General features: G+C 40.3%; 3 protein-coding genes and 1 non-coding gene across 7 annotated transcripts; 2 read left to right on the top strand and 2 right to left on the bottom strand.

Moving 5' to 3' along the window:
* Positions 1-968: 968 nt before the first annotated feature.
* Positions 969-3174, bottom strand: LOC110752506 (RING/U-box superfamily protein). 4 transcript variants are annotated; one of them, XM_021953174.2, is made up of 2 exons: positions 3027-3174; positions 969-2669 (listed from the first exon to the last, which is right to left on the bottom strand). In XM_021953174.2, exon 2 carries the CDS (start codon positions 2564-2566, stop codon positions 1265-1267), a length of 1302 nt encoding a protein of 433 aa, XP_021808866.2. In that variant the 5' UTR covers positions 2567-2669; positions 3027-3174; the 3' UTR covers positions 969-1264. The 4 variants fall into 4 exon arrangements, with proteins under 4 accessions (XP_021808866.2, XP_021808867.2, XP_021808863.2 ...); XM_021953175.2 differs by having other exon boundaries at positions 3018-3157; XM_021953171.2 differs by having other exon boundaries at positions 2934-3131.
* A 4173-nt stretch (positions 3175-7347) lies between these two features.
* On the bottom strand, positions 7348-7454 carry LOC148296180 (small nucleolar RNA R71). Its single transcript, XR_015834221.1, has one exon. It is a non-coding gene; the product is annotated as a small nucleolar RNA R71 (small nucleolar RNA).
* A 3788-nt stretch (positions 7455-11242) lies between these two features.
* On the top strand, positions 11243-12194 carry LOC148296179 (uncharacterized). Its single transcript, XM_088247973.1, has 2 exons — positions 11243-11993; positions 12025-12194. The coding sequence occupies exons 1-2, from the start codon at positions 11243-11245 to the stop codon at positions 12192-12194; spliced, it is 921 nt and encodes a 306-aa protein (XP_088104099.1).
* A 6707-nt stretch (positions 12195-18901) lies between these two features.
* LOC148296178 (uncharacterized) lies at positions 18902-19579 on the top strand. The gene has a single exon (XM_088247972.1). It carries the CDS (start codon positions 18902-18904, stop codon positions 19577-19579), a length of 678 nt encoding a protein of 225 aa, XP_088104098.1.
* The last annotated feature ends 272 nt before the right edge of the window (positions 19580-19851 follow it).

The following is a 19851-nucleotide window of genomic DNA, read 5'->3' as shown; positions in this document are numbered from 1 at the left end:
TTATACATAAGAACACCAGTAAAACAAATGAAAAAATAGCTCTCAATCATTTTTGATAGATATGAATCTTGCACATTGCAACCAAGAATATAATAGACTGACATTTAAAGATGAGGACAATTTGTCAAATGCAATTTGACACAAAAGAATGCCGTTTCACTAATAAAAGACTTTTGAAAAGATCCGTGCTGCAACTCAAGTGGGATATTGAGGTGGCTATTTGATTTGGATGCATATTGACCCAAAGTAGTAGACACCAAAATCATACATAAAAAAAGTAAAAATTAGATACCTATTAATGATTCAGACATCAAAACCTAAGAAGAATGAAGTTGAAAAAAAGTGATCAAAATCCTTTTTGAATTTTGAGTTATTAGATTTGTTACCTTGTCACATTTCTGCCATCCTAAAAGGCATTAGCATTAAGTTCTTAAAGCAAAAGTATAATTTAATAGAAAGTCGACCTCTAGAACTAGAAGTCAAAATCCCATACAAAGCCAATTGAAAAATGTAGTCCTGATCTTCACCTGCATGTCCAAGGTGTTTCAAGAAGTCAAATTTAACATACCAGGGCGCAGCTTACGTTATGGGACAACAAAAAATCCCATTGCACTTTATATTTATTTCTTCTTCCAAACTTAGAGGGTTGGGGTGGCAAATATAGATTAAAATGATCTTATTGTAACACTTTTCAAATAATGCAATGAAAAATACTGAGAAGATTGGTGTCTGGTAAAAGAACGCTTCACCTAGCTATTAGTTTTGGACTTGTGATAACAAAATCCAAGAAAGTATCAGATTGAAGAACTAGCAGCTGATGATTTCAAAAGCTAGTAGTAGATATATATACCAAGATATAAAGCACCTAGTAGACATAAAAACTAGAAGTAGTATCTATAAGACTTACACATATGAACTGCTCTTTGGGGCACAGAAAGGCACCTGTGCCATGGCACAACACCAGAAACTATCATCAATACATCCTTTGAATGAGGACAACACTGAAAATTCCATGGAAAGTTCAATTCTTGGAAATAAGAAGACATGACTGTGTTCTTATTCATAACCAGATGCCATACAACACATTTGACTATCTTTTTACAGAATGAATTCAAAAATGCTATTAACAGCAGTCGGAACTTCATACATGGTTGGCATACACAGCCATATGAAGAAAAAATCTGAAACCTTCTGCAAACGTCAGTATCACAATGAGGAACCTTGCATCATTTTGATCTATTTCTCCAGGGAAACAGCTTTTTGTTTATCTCAACCTTCTCCTTCTACGTTCAGATGAATGTCCATTGTTTACGTCAGAACCTCTTGGATTAGTTCTTCTCCGAGAAGAAGAAGAGGGCAATGTAGAATTTATTTCTGAATCCGTTGTCTGGTCTTCCAAGTCCACAACAACAGTATCAGTTCTTAAAAAAGAATCAGAAGGGAGCACATCAGAATTGATTTCAGCTGCAGTATCAGAAGTCTGGCTATCTGGGTGTAAAACTGCAGCGATGCTTGAAGATGTATCTCCATTACCAATATGTGGAGATTGTTGCTGGTTTCTTCTCACATGGTGACTACTACTGTATGCCTCGAGGTCCTCGACTAATCTTTCTGCAGAATTCATTGCAGTATTCAATGCTGAAGAAAAGGAAGATACTGAAGCAGCTCCTTGTAATAATCTTGAAACTTGAAGGGAATCATGCTGCGGGTGGCTTGTTGTCTCAGTGGCAGGTGATGCCTGGGATCTGGGCACGAAAGTAGTTCTTTCAGCCATGATATGTGAACCGAGAAGATCCTGTGACCGTCTTCTCTCCCCCATTGCACCAACTATGTCACTAATTTGCTGAATCCTTTCTTCAATCAAAATAGAAGATGTTCCTCGACTAATAAGCTGTTGCCTAAAACCATCAATCCTGTTTGCATGGGGCCTAGGAGGGGCCATCGGAACAGACTCCTTTGACTTGCGAGAACAGTTACCATCCCCGTTCCCATAAATTGGGATTAGAGTTTTATCAGTAACTTCTCCTTTACACTCAGGGCATTCCTTTGCATATGAATCCACATATGGCAACTGACAGAAGCATGGCCAACAAAACAAATGACCACAACATGTCAATATAGGATCTCTTGCCATGTCGAAGCATATCTTACAATCAAAGAAGCTCCCAGAACGAGACTCTGCCTTTTTAGAATTCGTCTCCATCCCCAGTGCCTTGGCTACCAAATGCATTTTGTCACCTCTGTTGGTTTTGCCAGATTCCACTGTTTCTCGGGTAGCTAGAGCATCGTTCCCATTCTGAATGCCTTCATTTAGTGCATCAGAAGCTCCAACTCCTGCAGTGATATTCACCATCTGAGGGGAAGCATGAGGTTGTAGCCACCTATCACGCTGCCTAGCCCTGAAGGTGACTGCTTCTAGTAGTCTGATGCGTTCTTCAATGCGTTCTTCAATGCGTCCATTGGCAGTTTCAAGCTCATTGAGTATGGATTCTAATCTGATCACTGAATCATGAGGCTCCTGGTTCCAATCCAAAATCATGATTTCTTCCCTCATATTATTCCCCATTAATGTTTTTCACCAATTCTTTCTCTTTATGGTCAAGAACCCAATTTACAATCCGGGAAAATTTTGATACCCACTACAGCAAATCAGCAACACGGTTACTTTCCTGCCATATATACAAAAACAGTACCCTTGAATTTCGATGGGTATGCTTCATCATTTCATTACAACTAAAATAAATTAAACTCACATTTTATTTCATACATTACAAGTAATTTCCTTTGAAAGATGAATACTCAAGCATAAATGATTTTCTATTTTATTCTTTCATTCAGGAATAATATAAGCCCGAGAAAGGTTACGCAATCAATGAATCAAGAAATACCAAGAACGGAAAATGTCTACTTCATGTATAATCAGATTTACGTACCTTTTAACATCGTATATCTTAGTTCAACAGAGATAACAACTATGGCGGACAAATTAAAATGAAAAAGAAAATAATTGAATAAACCTTGTATACCAAAACAAAATGTTTAGGATCGGCACAGGTGGTTCCCTATTTTCTTCTTCTTCTCTGTTGTGAGAGACAGGCGCCAAGGGCAGATAAGCGACTGGGAAAATAATACTGCCTTGGAGCCAGCCAGTTCACCGTCCCATCATGCCGTTGTGTTCTATCAGGCCCGCGGGCTTCGGCCCGGCCTGATTTAAGCCCGTCAGTTCATCTGGTTCAGGCCCTTGACTTTGAGCCCAAAAAAGGCCCGCAGTCCATGGACTGGCTGGTAATTCCTCAAACCATTCTTTTTATTTTTTGTCCCACTTTTAAGTTTGCCCCTTCAATTATTACTCTAGTTTTGATTTATCTTCCAAATCCTTCAACCAATTTAAGGAATTAAACTTTATAAAAATAGCCAATGTCGCCATTGTTGTCAAGTTTTTTGAATTCCATCAAATTTTCCGTAAAAATATAGGATTAACTACAGTAAATCCTCCAAACTATAAGGGTCATTACAAATTCATACCCAACATTTATTGACCTGTTTGACCGATACACAAATTTCATGGAACCTTTCAAAATACACCATTCGTTAGTCAAATTGTTGATAAATCCATTAAATTCTGACTTGGGAAATGTGGATCCCATTTTTTTTGCTCACGTGGGCCTCCATGTAGACCACAAACTTAATTAAATATTATTTTCTTTTAAAAAACAAACATATTAAAAAGCATAAAAATGAGAAAAAAAAAAAAAAAAGAGTAGAGAAAAAGAAAAGAAAACCTACGCAACCATCAGTCTCCACGAACCCAGCCACCAGTTGCCTCCCAACCACCAAGCACCAGCCCGATGTTCCCCGCCCCTTCTCCGCGACGCACCTCCCCTATTCACCAGCCTCACATTCGATGCACCTCATGTTGACGTGAGTCTCCTAATTAATCAAGGAGAATTATTTCCTTGATTAATTAAAGGATTTACTTTCCCATTCCATTTAGTTGACAAATCTGTGTATAATTAGGAGATACTTTCCTAATTCCTGATAGTATCTTATTCCTTGTAAAGCACTCTGTAAACCTATATATATACCTCCTTATGGAGAAGAATAAATAATCTAAACATATTGAAAACTCGTATTCATATTTTAGCATGGTATCAGAGCAATCGATCCTAGGTTGTCTCTAAATCCTCGTATTGAATTTCTCAAACCCGTATCCTCGTATCCTGAATCCCTGAATCCTGAATCCCGAATCCCTGAATCCTGAAACTCTGACTCCTGAATCCCGAAACCCTGAATCCTGAAACTCTGAATCCTGAATCCCGAAACCCTAAACACAACCCGAAACCTTAATTACACTCTGAATCCTGAATCCTGTATCCCGAAACCCTAAACACAACCCCGACACCCTACCTATTTTCCTTCCGCTGCCATGGATATCGTTTCCCAAACCACCGAATCCACTTCCTCACTCCCTGTTCGGTTCATTTTTACACATGATTTTTCATGTTATTCACCCACTATTTTGAGTTAGTTCTTGACATTTTATAGCTTTTTACTTCCTTTTTGTGTTTTCTTAGATTTTACCTTGGTTGGGATGAAAATGAGCTAAAAGTGCATTATTAGTTATAAATTCTGTTTTTGTTCATTTTCGTAGGTCAACTTCTTGGCCTGGGATCAACATGCTCTGGTGCTCGGATGAGGTCGTGATCTTCATGAGACTTGTTCCAATGGATGTTAACTACAACATATCCAAATTTGAGCTCCATTGGACAAGTATTGCCTATCCAACCAATCCAGCATGTTACCACAGCTCTGGAAATCCGGATTTGGCCAGCTTTTACCTCCTTTGTGTCATCTTAATTTCTTGTTACCATAACTCTTGGTAACAAGAAGTTACCTTAGCTTTGAGATATTTTCTGAAGCAATTGGCATCTTATTGAGGACAAAGCTTCATCATGGCAAGGGGACAATGGGCTAAGGCTTTATCAAAGGTGGTAGTTTAATATTAAAAGGTAAAAGCTGGAAAGGAGGAGAGAGGGAAGGAAAGGAATTGCAATATGAAGTTGGGGGAGCCTTTTGAACGTGGGAAAGGAAGTCATTGAAGAGATTACACAGAGGAGAGCAGATTTTGGAGAGCTTGGAGCTTGGAGAAGGCCAAGGTGCAGCCAAGCTAAGTGGAGAAGAAAGCTTCCACCATTGATGACCTTGAAGCTTTCATCATTTTCTCAAAATCTGTAAACTCTTTCTAATTTTATTTTGAGTTTGTATTTGGAATGAGTATGAGCAACTAAACTCCATAGCTAGGGCTTAGGTTGAAGCCCTAAACATGATTACCTTATTGTTTTGATGCTTGAGTGTATGAATTTCTAGATATTGTTGATGAATTCCAATTCACCAAATTAATCTATCCTTGATGTGTGTTTTTCCTTGGTTGGCCATCTTTGAAAGCATGCTTCTTGAGATTGTTGGGTTTATGTGTATCTTCATGTTATCCTAAGCAATAAATGGATGAAGTAAGAATCATCCATGTGAATTGGTTTCTTGAATACCTAATGTAAACACCATGCTATTAGGGTTCTTGTGATGTTCATATTCTCTTTGAACTTAATGGGTTTTTCTTGTAATTGAATCAAAGTACTAAGCACACCTAGATTCGATTATAGGGAAGGCACAAGTATTGTAGCACTCGTACTGCACTTTACGTACATTAGAGAGAATCAATGCGTCTTGAGCCACTCGTACTGGTCTTGATTGCGAACATCTTCATCAACACGTTTAGAGTTCATCACTTGAGTATTCATGAACATTGGTAGAATTGTTTAGGGTGGATTCCGAAACCCTAGTGTTTGTTACATCTTGATTCCACTCTTTGATAATTCATCTCTGCCTTTCTTATTCAATTTTAAAGTCCATTTACTTTGATGCAATAGAAATAGGTCACTTCAAACAAATCAAAACCCCCCCCCCCCCCCCCCAAATGTGTGTGTGAGTTGCGTGTTTGACACGTTATGTGTCTTTGTTACTAAATTTTATCTATTTCCGTAATTGTTTTGGACTTTTGGTCCGCGTTGTGTTCTTGCATTTTCTGTGCTGAATCCAACCGTATAAAGAACGTGAATTTTGGACGTACGGTTGGAAAGTTATAGGCAAAACATTGGACAGAGGTCGAAAATGAAAAACAGAGAATTCGACTCTGGCCAAAAACGACCGGTCGCTTTTACCTGACGACCGGTCGCTTTTCACGTCAAAACAGAGAGTTTCGACTCTGCCCAAAAACGACCGATCGCTTTTACCTAACGACCGGTCGCCAGACCAAAAACGACCGGTCGCTCTTACCTCACGACCGGTCGCTGGTCACTGTTCACAGCACATTTCCTTTTTTTTTTTTTTGTGTTTTGTTTGTTTCTTTTACATTTCTTTACTTTCTTTTTAGTTTTAAATTTGCATTTTTTGCATTGTGGTGTGTTAGTTGAGTGTTCTCTTTGTACTCGAATTAGAACTTATAGGCAACCGACAAGTTCTTCGTGGGATCGACCCCGTACTTACATAATCTATACTTCGATAGATTCGTGCACTTGCGGGTATTTTTAATTGGTTGTTTGCACATTAAATTGTGTCCTTTTAGGAATGCAACAATTTTTGGCGCCGTTTCCGGGGAACTGGCACGGTTGCTTATTTGTTTTGTTTGAGTATATTTAGAGTACTTAATTTTATTTTCATTTTTTCTTTGTTTGTCGTTTCATTTTATTTGAGTTTGTTTTTGTTTCTTCTTATTGCAGGAACACTCTGTTTATGTCCCTTTTGAATTTGGATATTTCATTAGATTGCACAATAGAAGATATCCAAGCTCAAGCTTTGAGAGAAAGGAACATCCAACTAGCTGTGTCTACTCCATTGCCTTTGTCATTCTCACCGTTTTCATCATCACCAAGCTCACCAAAAGTCGAGTCACCTCCACCGTCACCAATGGCAGCCGCAGCTGGAATTGTGGAACTTACTATGCAAGAATACTCTTCTCCGCCAACAACTGGACAACCATCTTGCATAGTATATCCCACATCCACTTTGGAAAACTTTGAGTTGAGATCGGGCATGATACACATATTGCCTAAGTTCTTGGGAAATCCTGGAGAAAATCCTAATGCACATATCCTAGACTTTGAGGAAGTGTGTTCCACAATAAAGATCGAAGGCATGAGTAGTGATGAGATAAGAATGAGACTTTTCTCATTTAGTTTGAAGGATACAGCAAAGGAATGGCTTCACTATCTACCTCCAAATTCCATCACAACATGGACAGATCTTGCTTCAAAGTTCTTGCAACATTTTTTCCCAGCACAAAGGACAAATGAACTCCGAAGTCAGATTACTGGAATTCTGCAAAGGCCGGGAGAAAGCTTCCAGGATTATTGGGACCGTTTCAAGAAACTTCTAATCATTTGTCCGCATCATAATGTACAAGCTTGGCTTCTAATGCAGCACTTCTATGAAGGACTTTTTGAAGCGGATCAAAATAATGTGAATGCAGCTGCCGGAGGAACTATAATGACCAAGACTCCAACACAAGTGCGAGAAATATTTGATCTTATTGCTGCAAATGCTCGCCAATATAATTCAAGGCAAAAACCAGTCAGAAAAGGGGAATCCTATGATGTAAGTACCCTTTCTAGTATGGAAGCTCAGATTGCAAACCTAACCAACATGGTGAAGAAATTGGCACCGGGATCATCCAAGGTTTGTGCATTTTGCTCCACAATTGGTCATGACACTGAGGATTGTCCCTTGGCACATGAGGAAGCAAATGCAGTGGGCTCATTTCAGAGAAATCAGTGGCCTAAGAATGATCCTTTCTCACAAACATACAATCCGGGGTGGAGAAATCATCCAAATTTCAGGTGGAGTGACAATTCGAATGTTCAACAAGGGCCAACTCAACCACCTCAAGGGCCAACTCAACCACCTCAAGGCCAACAACATACTCGCCCACCTCATGGTCAAATGCACTACTACAATCCACCACAACCACCACCTCAACCACAATCTACAGGAAAATCTTTGGAAGAACTTGTTGCTTCCATGGCTAGAAACACAGATAGTTTCATCACTGAGACAAAAAGCTACATGCAGTTTCATCACTGATAAGCGGTTTGCCACCTCCCACATCAGTGAAAGAGATCCGATCCTTCTTAGGACATGCCGGGTTCTATAGAAGATTCATAAAAGATTTTTCTAAGATCTCTCGACCATTGTGTAGCTTGCTTGCCAAAGATGCAAATTTTGATTTTAATGATGAATGTTTGGCAGCTTTTCAAAAGCTCAAAACTCTTCTCACAACTGCACCGATCATTATGCCTCCAAATTGGAATTTACCTTTTGAATTAATGTGTGATGCATCTGATTTTGCAGTTGGAGCTGTATTGGGACAAAGAGTTGAGAAGAGATTGCATGCCATATATTATGCAAGCCGTACCCTTAATGATGCTCAGTTGAACTATTCAACTACTGAGAAAGAGCTTTTAGCTGTAATTTTTGCTTTAGAGAAATTTCGTTCGTATTTGATAGGCTCTAAAGTAATTGTTTTTACTGATCATGCAGCTTTGAAATATCTCTTGGCAAAGAAGGAAGCAAAACCAAGATTGATACGATGGGTTTTATTGCTCCAAGAGTTTGATATAGAAATCAGAGATAAGAAGGGATCGGAAAATGTGGTAGCTGACCACCTTAGCCGATTGATCACTAACTCCAATACCGAAGAAGACACTCTTCCTCTTCGTGAATCCTTTCCTGATGAGCAACTTTTTGCATTACAAGTTTCTGACCCATGGTATGCTGACATTATCAATTTTCTTGCTACAGGAAATATACCAAGGGACTTGTCAAGAGGTCAAAAGGACAAATTGCTGAAAACCACCAAGTCCTATGTGTGGGATGACCCATATTTGTGGAAGTATTGTTCGGACTCCGTGATTAGGCGATGTGTTCCCGAGACCGAATCTCAGTCCATACTCACATTCTGTCACTCGAACGCATGTGGTGGCCACTTTGGAGCCAAGAAGACAGCATTAAAAGTTTTGCAAAGTGGATTCTATTGGCCAAGCTTGTTCAAAGATGCCTCACAATTCTGTCTATCTTGTGATAGATGTCAACGGATGGGTAACATTTCATCTCGAAATCAAATGCCTTTAAATCCAATTCTAATTGTTGAAATATTTGATGTATGGGGAATAGATTTCATGGGTCCATTTCCTTCATCTTTTGGAAATCTATTTATTCTACTTGCGGTTGATTATGTTTCAAAATGGGTGGAAGCAATTCCAACCAAGACTAATGATGCGAAAGTTGTTCTTAGCTTTCTTCGAGCCAATATCTTTTGTAGGTTTGGAACACCAAGGGCTATCATTAGTGATGGGGGATCCCATTTTTGCAACCGATCATTTGAGACCCTACTCAAGAAGTATGGCATAACTCACAAGGTGTCCACCCCCTATCACCCTCAAACTAGTGGACAAGTGGAGATTTCTAACAGAGAGGTGAAGCATATATTAGAGAAGACTGTTGGTCCTACTCGAAAGGATTGGTCTTTGCGCCTTAACGATGCTCTCTGGGCCTACCGAACTGCTTACAAAACTCCAATCGGTATGTCTCCATTTCGCTTAATCTTTGGTAAACCTTGTCATTTACCTGTCGAGCTTGAACACAGGGCCCTTTGGGCAATTAAGAAGTACAACTTCGACATGAAGGAAGCAGGAAATATCAGAAGGTTACAACTGAGCGAACTGGACGAGCTTCGCAATGATGCTTATGAGAACGCAAAAATTTACAAGGAAAAAACAAAGGCGTTTCATGATAGGCATATCATTAGGAAGTCGTTTGAAATAGGGCAAAGAGTATTACTCTTTACCTCTAAGTTCAAGCTTTTTCCAGGTAAGCTTCGATCCCGTTGGACGGGCCCGTATATTATTACTAATGTCTACCCTTATGGTGCAGTTGATATCCGACATATTAGCACGGGAAATGAATTGAAGGTTAATGGGCATAGGTTGAAAGTCTACCACGAAAATGTTTTGCATCAAGAAGATGAAGTGCTCCACTTCATTGATGTACCTGCTATGGTGCAAAACTGAGTTGGGAAGGTAAGTCCCAAATTAATCTAAAAAAAATATATTTAAAAAAAAAAAAAAAAAAAAAAAAACCCAGAAAACGACCGGTCGCTTTTCACTTGCGATCGGTCGCGAGTCGCGCAAAATAAAAATTTCAATCTGTGTAAAAATGACCGGTTGCTTTTGCCTTGCGACCGGTCGCTCGTTGGTATTTTGGAAGAATTAGACTCTGCCTAAAAACGACCGGTCGCTTTTGCCAAGCGACCGGTCGCTATTTTGGTTTTCTGAGAAAAATTGAATCTGTTTAAAAGAGACCGGTCGCTTTTGCCTTGCGACCGGTCGCGCTTCGCGAATTTCTTTGTTTTTGAATCTGTTTCAAAGCGACCGGTCGCTTTTCACTCGCGACCGGTCGCTCGTCGCGATTTTTTTTTAAAACCGGTTCCTTTTCTTTTCTTTTCTCTCTTCTCTCTCCTCACTTCTTCTTCTTCCCAGCGACAGAACCCTCTCCCTCTTCGTTTTCTCTCTTCTCCCTCCCTCTACCTCCCTCACAACCCACCCTAATCCTAACCCAAATCACACTTTTCTCACTTAATTTTTCGAGTAGAATCCGTTTTTGGCTTCTATTCCTTGAAATTTCAAGTGTTTTCATCAATTTTGGAGGATTTTCAGTTAGGGTTACTGTTCACCCAAGGTAAATTTCGAATTTTTCTTTGAGTTTTCCTTTGATTTTCTTAATCTAATTGCTTTTCTTATTGTTTGTTCGTGATTCTAACTTGTTTTTCTTTGTTTTTGTTGTTGATTGTGGTTTGTGGTTGTGTTGGTGTGATTTTGCTCCATTGGGTATGTTTTTCTCACTCTCAATCTCTTATTTGATTATTATTGTTGTTATTTGTGTTTATTATTGTCTCATTACATTTATGGTTGAATGTTGGGATTGTGGTTTACATTTTGGAATTTTGGCATAATTGTGCATTGTGATTAATTTTGTGGAATTGTTGAATTTATGCATAATTGTGGTTGAAATTTTGGCTTTGTAAATGCAATTATGGCATTGTGGTTAAATTGTTGGCATATTGCATGTTTGGGAATTGTGGCATGAATTTTGTTGTTTTCTTGCTTTGTGCATATGGGTTTATTTTCTTTAGATGTCTAGAGCTAGAACCGGTAAGAAAAAGGGTGCATCTTCTTCAGGAAGTGCACCTCAGTCGGAAGAGGCCATGCTCACAGCCACTGTGGTTACTGAGCGTAACCTCGATCTTAGTCCCTCCATCCAAACCGCTGGACTTCTTCAAGTCCAGTACCTTCTTAGGGACCGTAACATATTACCTCTAGCTCGCATCTATAAAAAATACAATGAGTCTGTTGTGCGAGAATTCTATGCTGCTTTCCCTAGTGAGGAGGTTAGAGCTAATGAAAATGTGCCCATCAAGGTTCGGGGCAAAAATGTTGTGCTATCCCCCTCTATTATTTCTGAAATCCTTCACATACCTGTGCATGACACTTCTGCTTGGAACCCTTCTCTGTTATGCCATTTTGACATGCAAAGCGCAGCTGAAACACTTTTATATGCTGATCCTACTGCCTTTGCATCTCAAACCAAAAAGAATGTCCTCATTCAGGGTAAATTGACACCCTACTTTGCCATCTTGTGGAGCTTTGTGCGCCACAACATCTACCCTTCCGGCCAACGGTCGGAAATTCCCACAATGGGGGTCAGGATCCTGAAATGTTTGCATGAGGGATATTTTTCCCTACCTATTTGTGACATTATTTTTGAACGCTTGAAGGCTTGTGCACGTAAAAAGAGCATAATCTATTATCCTTGCCTTGTTAGCATGTTATGTGAACGCTCAGGGGTTAGGGCTCGCCCTAATGATATATTTGTTGAGCCCATGGGTCCCATTTCGGACACTTCTGTGTCCAAGAGCATTTCTCAGAGGCGCCATGCACCTGCACCTGCACCTGCTCCGGTGCCACCCCATATGCCACCACCACCGCCACACAGGCCGGCACCACCACCGCCATTCCCACCTGCTCCCAGTATCGACACTTCTGCTTGGGACCCCAGTCATCAAGCCATCTGGGACATGCAAATGATGCAATACCAGCAGATGCAGCTCCAGTTTCAGCAGATGCAGAATATGAGCACTTCCATTGACGTCATTTGGACGCACCTCCAGATGCCAGGTCATCCCGGGACCTCTGCATATGTTGATGGTGATGATGTTGATGGTGATGATGATGATGAGACTGATGATGATCAGTAGTGCTTTGAGCTTTGTACCCTTTTGAACTTTTAATTTATTTTGTTTTTGGGTTATATTTTGAGACGGCTACTAGTTAGTTTGTTTCAACTTTTACTGTTAGTTCAACTTTTATTTGTTTACTATTTCTTTTTTATTTTCTGATTATCCATCCCAATTTTTCTATATGGCATTGTTTAGTATTAATTCTCCATCATTTATAAACATTGTTTCATATAAGTTTGGGAAGTAGGTTGCTTTATGATTATGCACTCAGAATTTTGGCTCAAATGCTTATTTCATTCCAAAACATGTGATTCTACACACAAACTTTAAAAAAAAAAAAAAAAAAAAAAACAATAAATTTCTGAATCACTTGTTTCTTTTGCATTTTGAGCTAGCTGAGGCTTCTGCTAATTGCCTCTGTCTGTTCTTGCTTGTAGAATCTGCAGCAGCTCTACATGATCTTCGTTCCTTTTCTGCAGCATCTCTACATGCTGGTTGGCGCTGTAGAGCCGCTTCTGCAGGTCCGCCACCAGAGCTTTCAGGGCCGCCACCTCCTCACTCAGTGCCCCGCACTCTCGTGTTCTCGCCAGTAGGCGCATGCCCAAATTTGTGGCCGAGACCGCGTTGAGCACGGTTAGATTGTGGGACTCGTCCACTGCCATCTGGTCAGACCTCTGCGCCACATGCAGGTGATCTGCAACTGTCAGTCTGCTGACAGTCATGCCCTCCGGCATTACTACCCTTCGCGGCACCACCTCAGAGAAGTTTGAGGCCGAGCCATGATGGTATGAGGAGTTTTGGAAGATAGGGGTTGGATGAGCCCTTATCTGGGAATTTGGTGGTGCTAGTGACAGCTCAAGGTTGAGATCATCAAGGTGAGTGCATGAGGATGCCATTGTTTTGTTTTTGGATGTTTTTGATGGTTTTCCTTGAATTTGCAGAAAGAAATGCAGGGTACTCTTCCGATTGCAGAGGCATGGTTTAAATAGACGTTTGCTGATGAGAGATTTGTGGTCCAGCTGTTTGCCATTTTCTCTCGATACCTACGCTTCACGAGGATTTTGCGGTCGCATGCATTTAGAAGGGAGCATTTCTACTTTCACTTTAATTTTCTTTTTACCTCCGTGTTTTCTGGTGTTTTATGTTTTTTTTGGTGCTTTGTGTTTTGTTTTGTTTTATTTTAATTTTGGGAAGTGTGTTTTCCCTTTCGGCTGTCGTCTTTGTTTTGTTTGGGAAGTGTGCTTCTTTTTCTTCTGCAACTTCATTTCTTTCAATTCAAAAAAAAAAATAAATAAATAAATAAAAATAAAAATAAAATAAAATACACGGAAAGGGCAAAGACAACCAGGCACACCACTAATACATTAGAAATTATTCTTTCACAGTGCTCGGTGTCTCGGCCATTGGACCTTTGAGTTTAGCCCTATGGCTATCCTCTTCCGGGGCTTCTCGCACAGCCTCTTGGGGCTCATCACTCGAGCTCCCAAAGATCGCACTCTTAGCTTGAGCATACCTACTTTCGCGATCTGTTTTCTTGCGTTTACCCGGTTGGTCCAGGTCCTCCAGCTGCTTTCTCATGTCATGGGCGTAAACACTTACCATCTTTGAGAGATTTTGGTTCTCTTCCCGCAACGCCTCTAGCTGGTGTCGATTCACCTCCACTATCCTTGCCCTTTCCCTTTTTAAACTTTTAATAATACTCTGGCACTCTTCCACCATACTTCGCTCCGCCGCCAACTGACCTCTTAGCACCTCCACCTCATGGGACTTCGCAAGTAGGCGATGACCCACACTTGCGACTGTTGCGGTGCTTTGCACGCTTAGTGCCAGAGCATCGCTCACGACCCGGTTGTCATCCCTTGATCCCAGCACCCGTATATCCTTGGGAGTTACTAGATTTCTAGCAACTCCAAGGGCAACATCGTTGTCCAGCAGTATCGAGTCATTCACTGTCACGTGCCCCCGTGCAGAGGCAAAGTAGGGCATCCACACTGGTGCCACTGCTTGGCCCCGAGTCTGAGTCAGTGGAGCTAGGTTGAGATCCAGCGAGAATGGGTAGGAAGAAGCCATTTGAACTTTCTTTTCTTTTTGTTCTTTCTTTTCTCTGTTGTGTGTTTCTGCGTTTGTGTGTTTTTCCCCAACTCTTTCTCTTCTTCTTTTATAGAGTTAGTTTCTACGTAACCCTAGACACGGCGCTTCTGCGTTTTGCGCGGCCCTTACGGCCTATCCCCTTAGGTCACCTCACCTGGTCCCCAACCCCTTTAATTACAGTTCCGCCTTTCAGCACTTTTGAGAAACGAAAGTCGTCACACCTTCCTATGAAGCCAATAATTCTGGCTTGGGACCGAGAGAGAGACCGCTGCTTGTCGACACGTCTCTCACTTTGTATCCCGTGACTCACAGGTGCCGAGACTTCAGGGCCCACTTTTTTCTATTTTACTGAGTCCTCGCTCTTTGTGCTTCTGACTTGGTTTCTCTGTTTTATTTACTTTCTTCACTTTTGGGCTTTCGTTTGGGTTGGGCTTTCATTTTGGTTTGTGCGTTTCTTTGGGTTGGATTTCTGCATGTCTGAGACTGTTGTTAGGGCTTACTGTTTTATTTGTTTATGTTTGGTTTCGTTTTTGTTTTTGTTTCTGCAACCGTGTTGTAGTTGTTTTTCGTGTTTGTTCTTGTATTTACTTGCTTTATTCCCTTTAATTCTTGTTATAACGTTGTTGATGCCTAAATTCTTTAACATTGAGGACAATGTTTGTTTCTAAGTTTGGGAAGGGATAGCAAGTCTTTTTCGTTTCACTTAAATTCTTGCTTTAATTTGTTCTGTTTTCTTTTCAGTTTTGAGTCTTTTTGTTTTCAAGTCACTTTCCGGACATATATGATGAGATTGTGATGAATGTTTAAATGACTTGATTGAAAATGCTAAAAAAAATAATAATTTGTTATTCACTAAATGACATCGTTCTAGCATGATATGTTTGAAACCCTCTACGCACTTGCCATTTGTTTCATAATTCTCTAGTTGAGGGACTTGCATGATCCAAAGAATTGTTTCAAGCATGAATTAGACTTGTATAACCATATAATGTGAGCTTTGAACCTTGTGCTTCAATTCATGAGTGTTATACACATATTCTTACTTTTCTTGTCATCTGAGTTGTTGTTTGATCTCATTTTTCATTGATTTGGTTGAGCACTTAAAAGTCACTCATTCTTGTGCAATTTGATTACATGACATTTGAGAAATGATATTAAGGCCCTCTTTGGACCGTTTGTGCCTTTCAAGCAAACCCTATGCATGCTTAAGCATGATTTTCCATTGTTAACCACCTTGAGCCTATATGTATGCCTTTTCTTTCAAGTAACCAATTATTACTTCTAGCCTTAGCCTGAAAAACAAGAATTTACCTTTCTAAGGAACTCGTGAGCTTTAATTTAGATGTGTTTTTCATGCTAAGTTTGGGAAGTTTGTTATTACATTTCGAAAAAAAAAAAAAAAAAAAAAAAAAAAAAGAAGAGTACCTCACTCAAAGGGTGAAAGAAAAGAGAAAAGTTGTGGTTATGTGGCAATGGTTTCAAATTCAATTCCATGTTTCTTGGTTGTTCGAATGGAAGGAAGGAGTGTGAATCATAATTAGTGGAGGTATAAGGCTTTGTGGTCTAATTGATCACATAAAAAAAAAATAAAAAAAAAATAAATAAATGAGTGAAAATCTCAAGCGTGATGTTTCAAAGTCTTTTAGTCAACGATTATATGCTCTTACATTGTGAGTTCCTTGGACTTTGTTGTATCCATATCCTTCATTTCTTACTCACCTTACACCCTTAGCCCCATTACAACCTATAATAAAGACCTAAATTGATCCTAAATGTCATGTGGTTGATTTGCACACATTTTTCAGCTTTTAAGTGTTTAGCATCCTTCTTGAGATCATATTCATGCATGTTTTTCATCTTGCTAATTGTGAGTTAAGTCCCTTATGGTTTAACTCTATTCTCATACTTACTATTGAGTGTTGCATTGTACCCCTCTTCCGAGTGATTCATTTGTGAGAGGACAACTTTGGTGAGATTTGAAGTTACATTTGTGCTTGGAATGATTTTTGAAGTTGTGTAAAAACTGAAATTGGAGAATGAGTTCCATTTGGCCATCACACTACTACACTTGAGCATGTTGTGTTATGAATTTTGCCGCCTTGTGAATAATGTGTAAACTGAGTTTTTCTTGTGAAAACTTTTGAGTCGTTTGCATGAGTCGCTCTCTCCTTAGAAAGTGTTCGGAAAGTTTTGTTTCGAGTCCTGTTTTAATTTCTGTTTTGCTCGAGGACTAGCAAAAGATAAGTTTGGGAAGTTTGTTCGGTTCATTTCTACACATGATTTTTCATGTTATTCACCCACTATTTTGAGTTAGTTCTTGACATTTTATAGTTTTTTACTTCCTTTTTGTGTTTTCTTAGATTTTACCTTGGTTGGGATGAAAATGAGCTAAAAGTGCATTATTAGTTATAAATTCTGTTTTTGTTCATTTTCGTAGGTCAACTTCTTGTCCTGGGATCAACATGCTCTGGTGCTCGGATGAGGTCGTGATCTTCATGAGACTTGTTCCAATGGATGTTAACTACAACATATCCAAATTTGAGCTCCATTGGACAAGTATTGCCTATCCAACCAATCCAGCATGTTACCACAGCTCTGGAAATCCGGATTTGGCCAGCTTTTACCTCCTTTGTGTCATCTTAATTTCTTGTTACCATAACTCTTGGTAACAAGAAGTTACCTTAGCTTTGAGATATTTTCTGAAGCAATTGGCATCTTATTGAGGACAAAGCTTCATCATGGCAAGGGGACAATGGGCTAAGGCTTTATCAAAGGTGGTAGTTTAATATTAAAAGGTAAAAGCTGGAAAGGAGGAGAGAGGGAAGGAAAGGAATTGCAATCTGAAGTTGGGGGAGCCTTTTGAACGTGGGAAAGGAAGTCATTGAAGAGATTACACAGAGGAGAGCAGATTTTGGAGAGCTTGGAGCTTGGAGAAGGCCAAGGTGCAGCCAAGCTAAGTGGAGAAGAAAGCTTCCACCATTGATGACCTTGAAGCTTTCATCATTTTCTCAAAATCTGTAAACTCTTTCTAATTTTATTTTGAGTTTGTATTTGGAATGAGTATGAGCAACTAAACTCCATAGCTAGGGCTTAGGTTGAAGCCCTAAACATGATTACCTTATTGTTTTGATGCTTGAGTGTATGAATTTCTAGATATTGTTGATGAATTCCAATTCACCAAATTAATCTATCCTTGATGTGTGTTTTTCCTTGGTTGGCCATCTTTGAAAGCATGCTTCTTGAGATTGTTGGGTTTATGTGTATCTTCATGTTATCCTAAGCAATAAATGGATGAAGTAAGAATCATCCATGTGAATTGGTTTCTTGAATACCTAATGTAAACACCATGCTATTAGGGTTCTTGTGATGTTCATATTCTCTTTGAACTTAATGGGTTTTTCTTGTAATTGAATCAAAGTACTAAGCACACCTAGATTCGATTATAGGGAAGGCACAAGTATTGTAGCACTCGTACTGCACTTTACGTACATTAGAGAGAATCAATGCGTCTTGAGCCACTCGTACTGGTCTTGATTGCGAACATCTTCATCAACACGTTTAGAGTTCATCACTTGAGTATTCATGAACATTGGTAGAATTGTTTAGGGTGGATTCCGAAACCCTAGTGTTTGTTACATCTTGATTCCACTCTTTGATAATTCATCTCTGCCTTTCTTATTCAATTTTAAAGTCCATTTACTTTCATGCAATAGAAATAGGTCACTTCAAACAAATCAAACCCCCCCCCCCCCCCCAAAATGTGTGTGTGAGTTGCGTGTTTGACACGTTATGTGTCTTTGTTACTAAATTTTATCTATTTCCGTAATTGTTTTGGACTTTTGGTCCGCGTGGTGTTCTTGCATTTTCTGTGCTGAATCCAACCGTATAAAGAACGTGAATTTTGGACGTACGGTTGGAAAGTTATAGGCAAAACATTGGACAGAGGTCGAAACTGAAAAACAGAGAATTCGACTCTGCCCAAAAACGACCGGTCGCTTTTCACGTCAAAACAGAGAGTTTCGACTCTGCCCAAAAACGACCGGTCGCTTTTACCTAACGACCGGTCGCCAGACCAAAAACGACCGGTCGCTGGTCACTGTTCACAGCACATTTCCTTTTTTTTTTTGTGTTTTGTTTGTTTCTTTTACATTTCTTTACTTTCTTTTTAGTTTTAAATTTGCATTTTTTGCATTGTGGTGTGTTAGTTGAGTGTTCTCTTTGTACTCGAATTAGAACTTATAGGCAACCGACAAGTTCTTCGTGGGATCGACCCCGTACTTACATAATCTATACTTCGATAGATTCGTGCACTTGCGGGTATTTTTAATTGGTTGTTTGCACATTAAATTGTGTCCTTTTAGGAATGCAACACCCCCCCAAATTGTTACTATTCAGAGTGACAACGCTCCGTTTCCTACCGGCATCACCTTGACAGAGACCAATTATGCCTTATGGTCTCAGGTCATGGAGTTACGTATTGCTAGTCGCGAAAAATTGGGGTACCTCACCGGCGACACTCCGCAGCCCCCTAAGTCCTCCTCCACTTACAACCAATGGTGTACGGTGAACTTTCGGGTCAAAGGGTGGCTCATCGACTCCATGTCTCCGAACTTGATGGGTCGGTTCATCCGTTTTAGTACCGCCAAAGAAATCTGGGATGCCGTGAAGAAAACCTACTTTGATGGGGGGGATGAAACTTTTCTGTTTGATCTCAACAAACGGGCGTTCACCATTAAACAGAATGGTGGTCCCGTCCACAAATACTACAACCAACTGCAGACCATTTTTCAGGAGATTGATCATTGCACCCCGAATCGCATGCACTGTGACGCCGACATCACTGAGCGCCAGACTGAACTGGATCGTCTTCGTGTTCACCTTTTCCTTGCCGGGCTTGATCCTCAGTTTGATCAAGTCCGGGGGGAGATCCTGCGCAAAGACCCCAAATTGGACCTTGACCAAACTTTTGCATATGTACGTCGCGAAGCTCAACAACGACTGACCATGGCCAGTACTCCAGACACTGCGATTTTGGCCACTCAACGTCCGAGGGGCCCTCCACCCTCTACCGGTGGCGCTTCTCATACTCAGACCACAAGCTCTCGTCCGGAAACCATAATCGTGCTCGCTGTTATGAACTAATTGGGTACCCGGATTGGTGGGACCACTCCAAAGCTCCTCGCAGGAATAAGAGCACCTCCCTTCACACATCTTCCGTCACGGATCCTGTAAGTCTTGCTGCTCCACCTGCACTGGCTCCTGCCTCTGCCTCTGTAGCCACATCAGGTACCCAAGGTTATGTTTTGCATAGTTCCTCAAAGAAACACACATGGGTCATTGACACCGGAGCCACTGATCACATGACCTTTGATCCGGGACAAATTATTTCTCATACACCGCCTTCTCAATCGGTG

The sequence above is a fragment of the Prunus avium genome, chromosome 2 (assembly GCF_965620075.1).
Source record: "Prunus avium chromosome 2, drPruAviu1.hap1.1, whole genome shotgun sequence".
Lineage (NCBI taxonomy): Eukaryota > Viridiplantae > Streptophyta > Magnoliopsida > Rosales > Rosaceae > Prunus > Prunus avium.
This window is presented reverse-complemented; position numbering and strand designations above follow the sequence as displayed.

Excerpts from the sequence above, each read along its gene's own strand:
- LOC110752506 (XM_021953174.2), bottom strand. The coding sequence starts at position 2,566 with ATGGGGAATAATATGAGGGAAGAAATCATGATTTTGGATTGGAACCAG.
- LOC148296179 (XM_088247973.1), top strand. The coding sequence starts at position 11,243 with ATGTCTAGAGCTAGAACCGGTAAGAAAAAGGGTGCATCTTCTTCAGGA. Across the intron at positions 11,994-12,024 it reads TATATTTGTTGAGCCCATGG|CATTTCTCAGAGGCGCCATG; the intron begins GTCCCATTTCGG and ends TGTGTCCAAGAG.
- LOC148296178 (XM_088247972.1), top strand. The coding sequence starts at position 18,902 with ATGGAGTTACGTATTGCTAGTCGCGAAAAATTGGGGTACCTCACCGGC.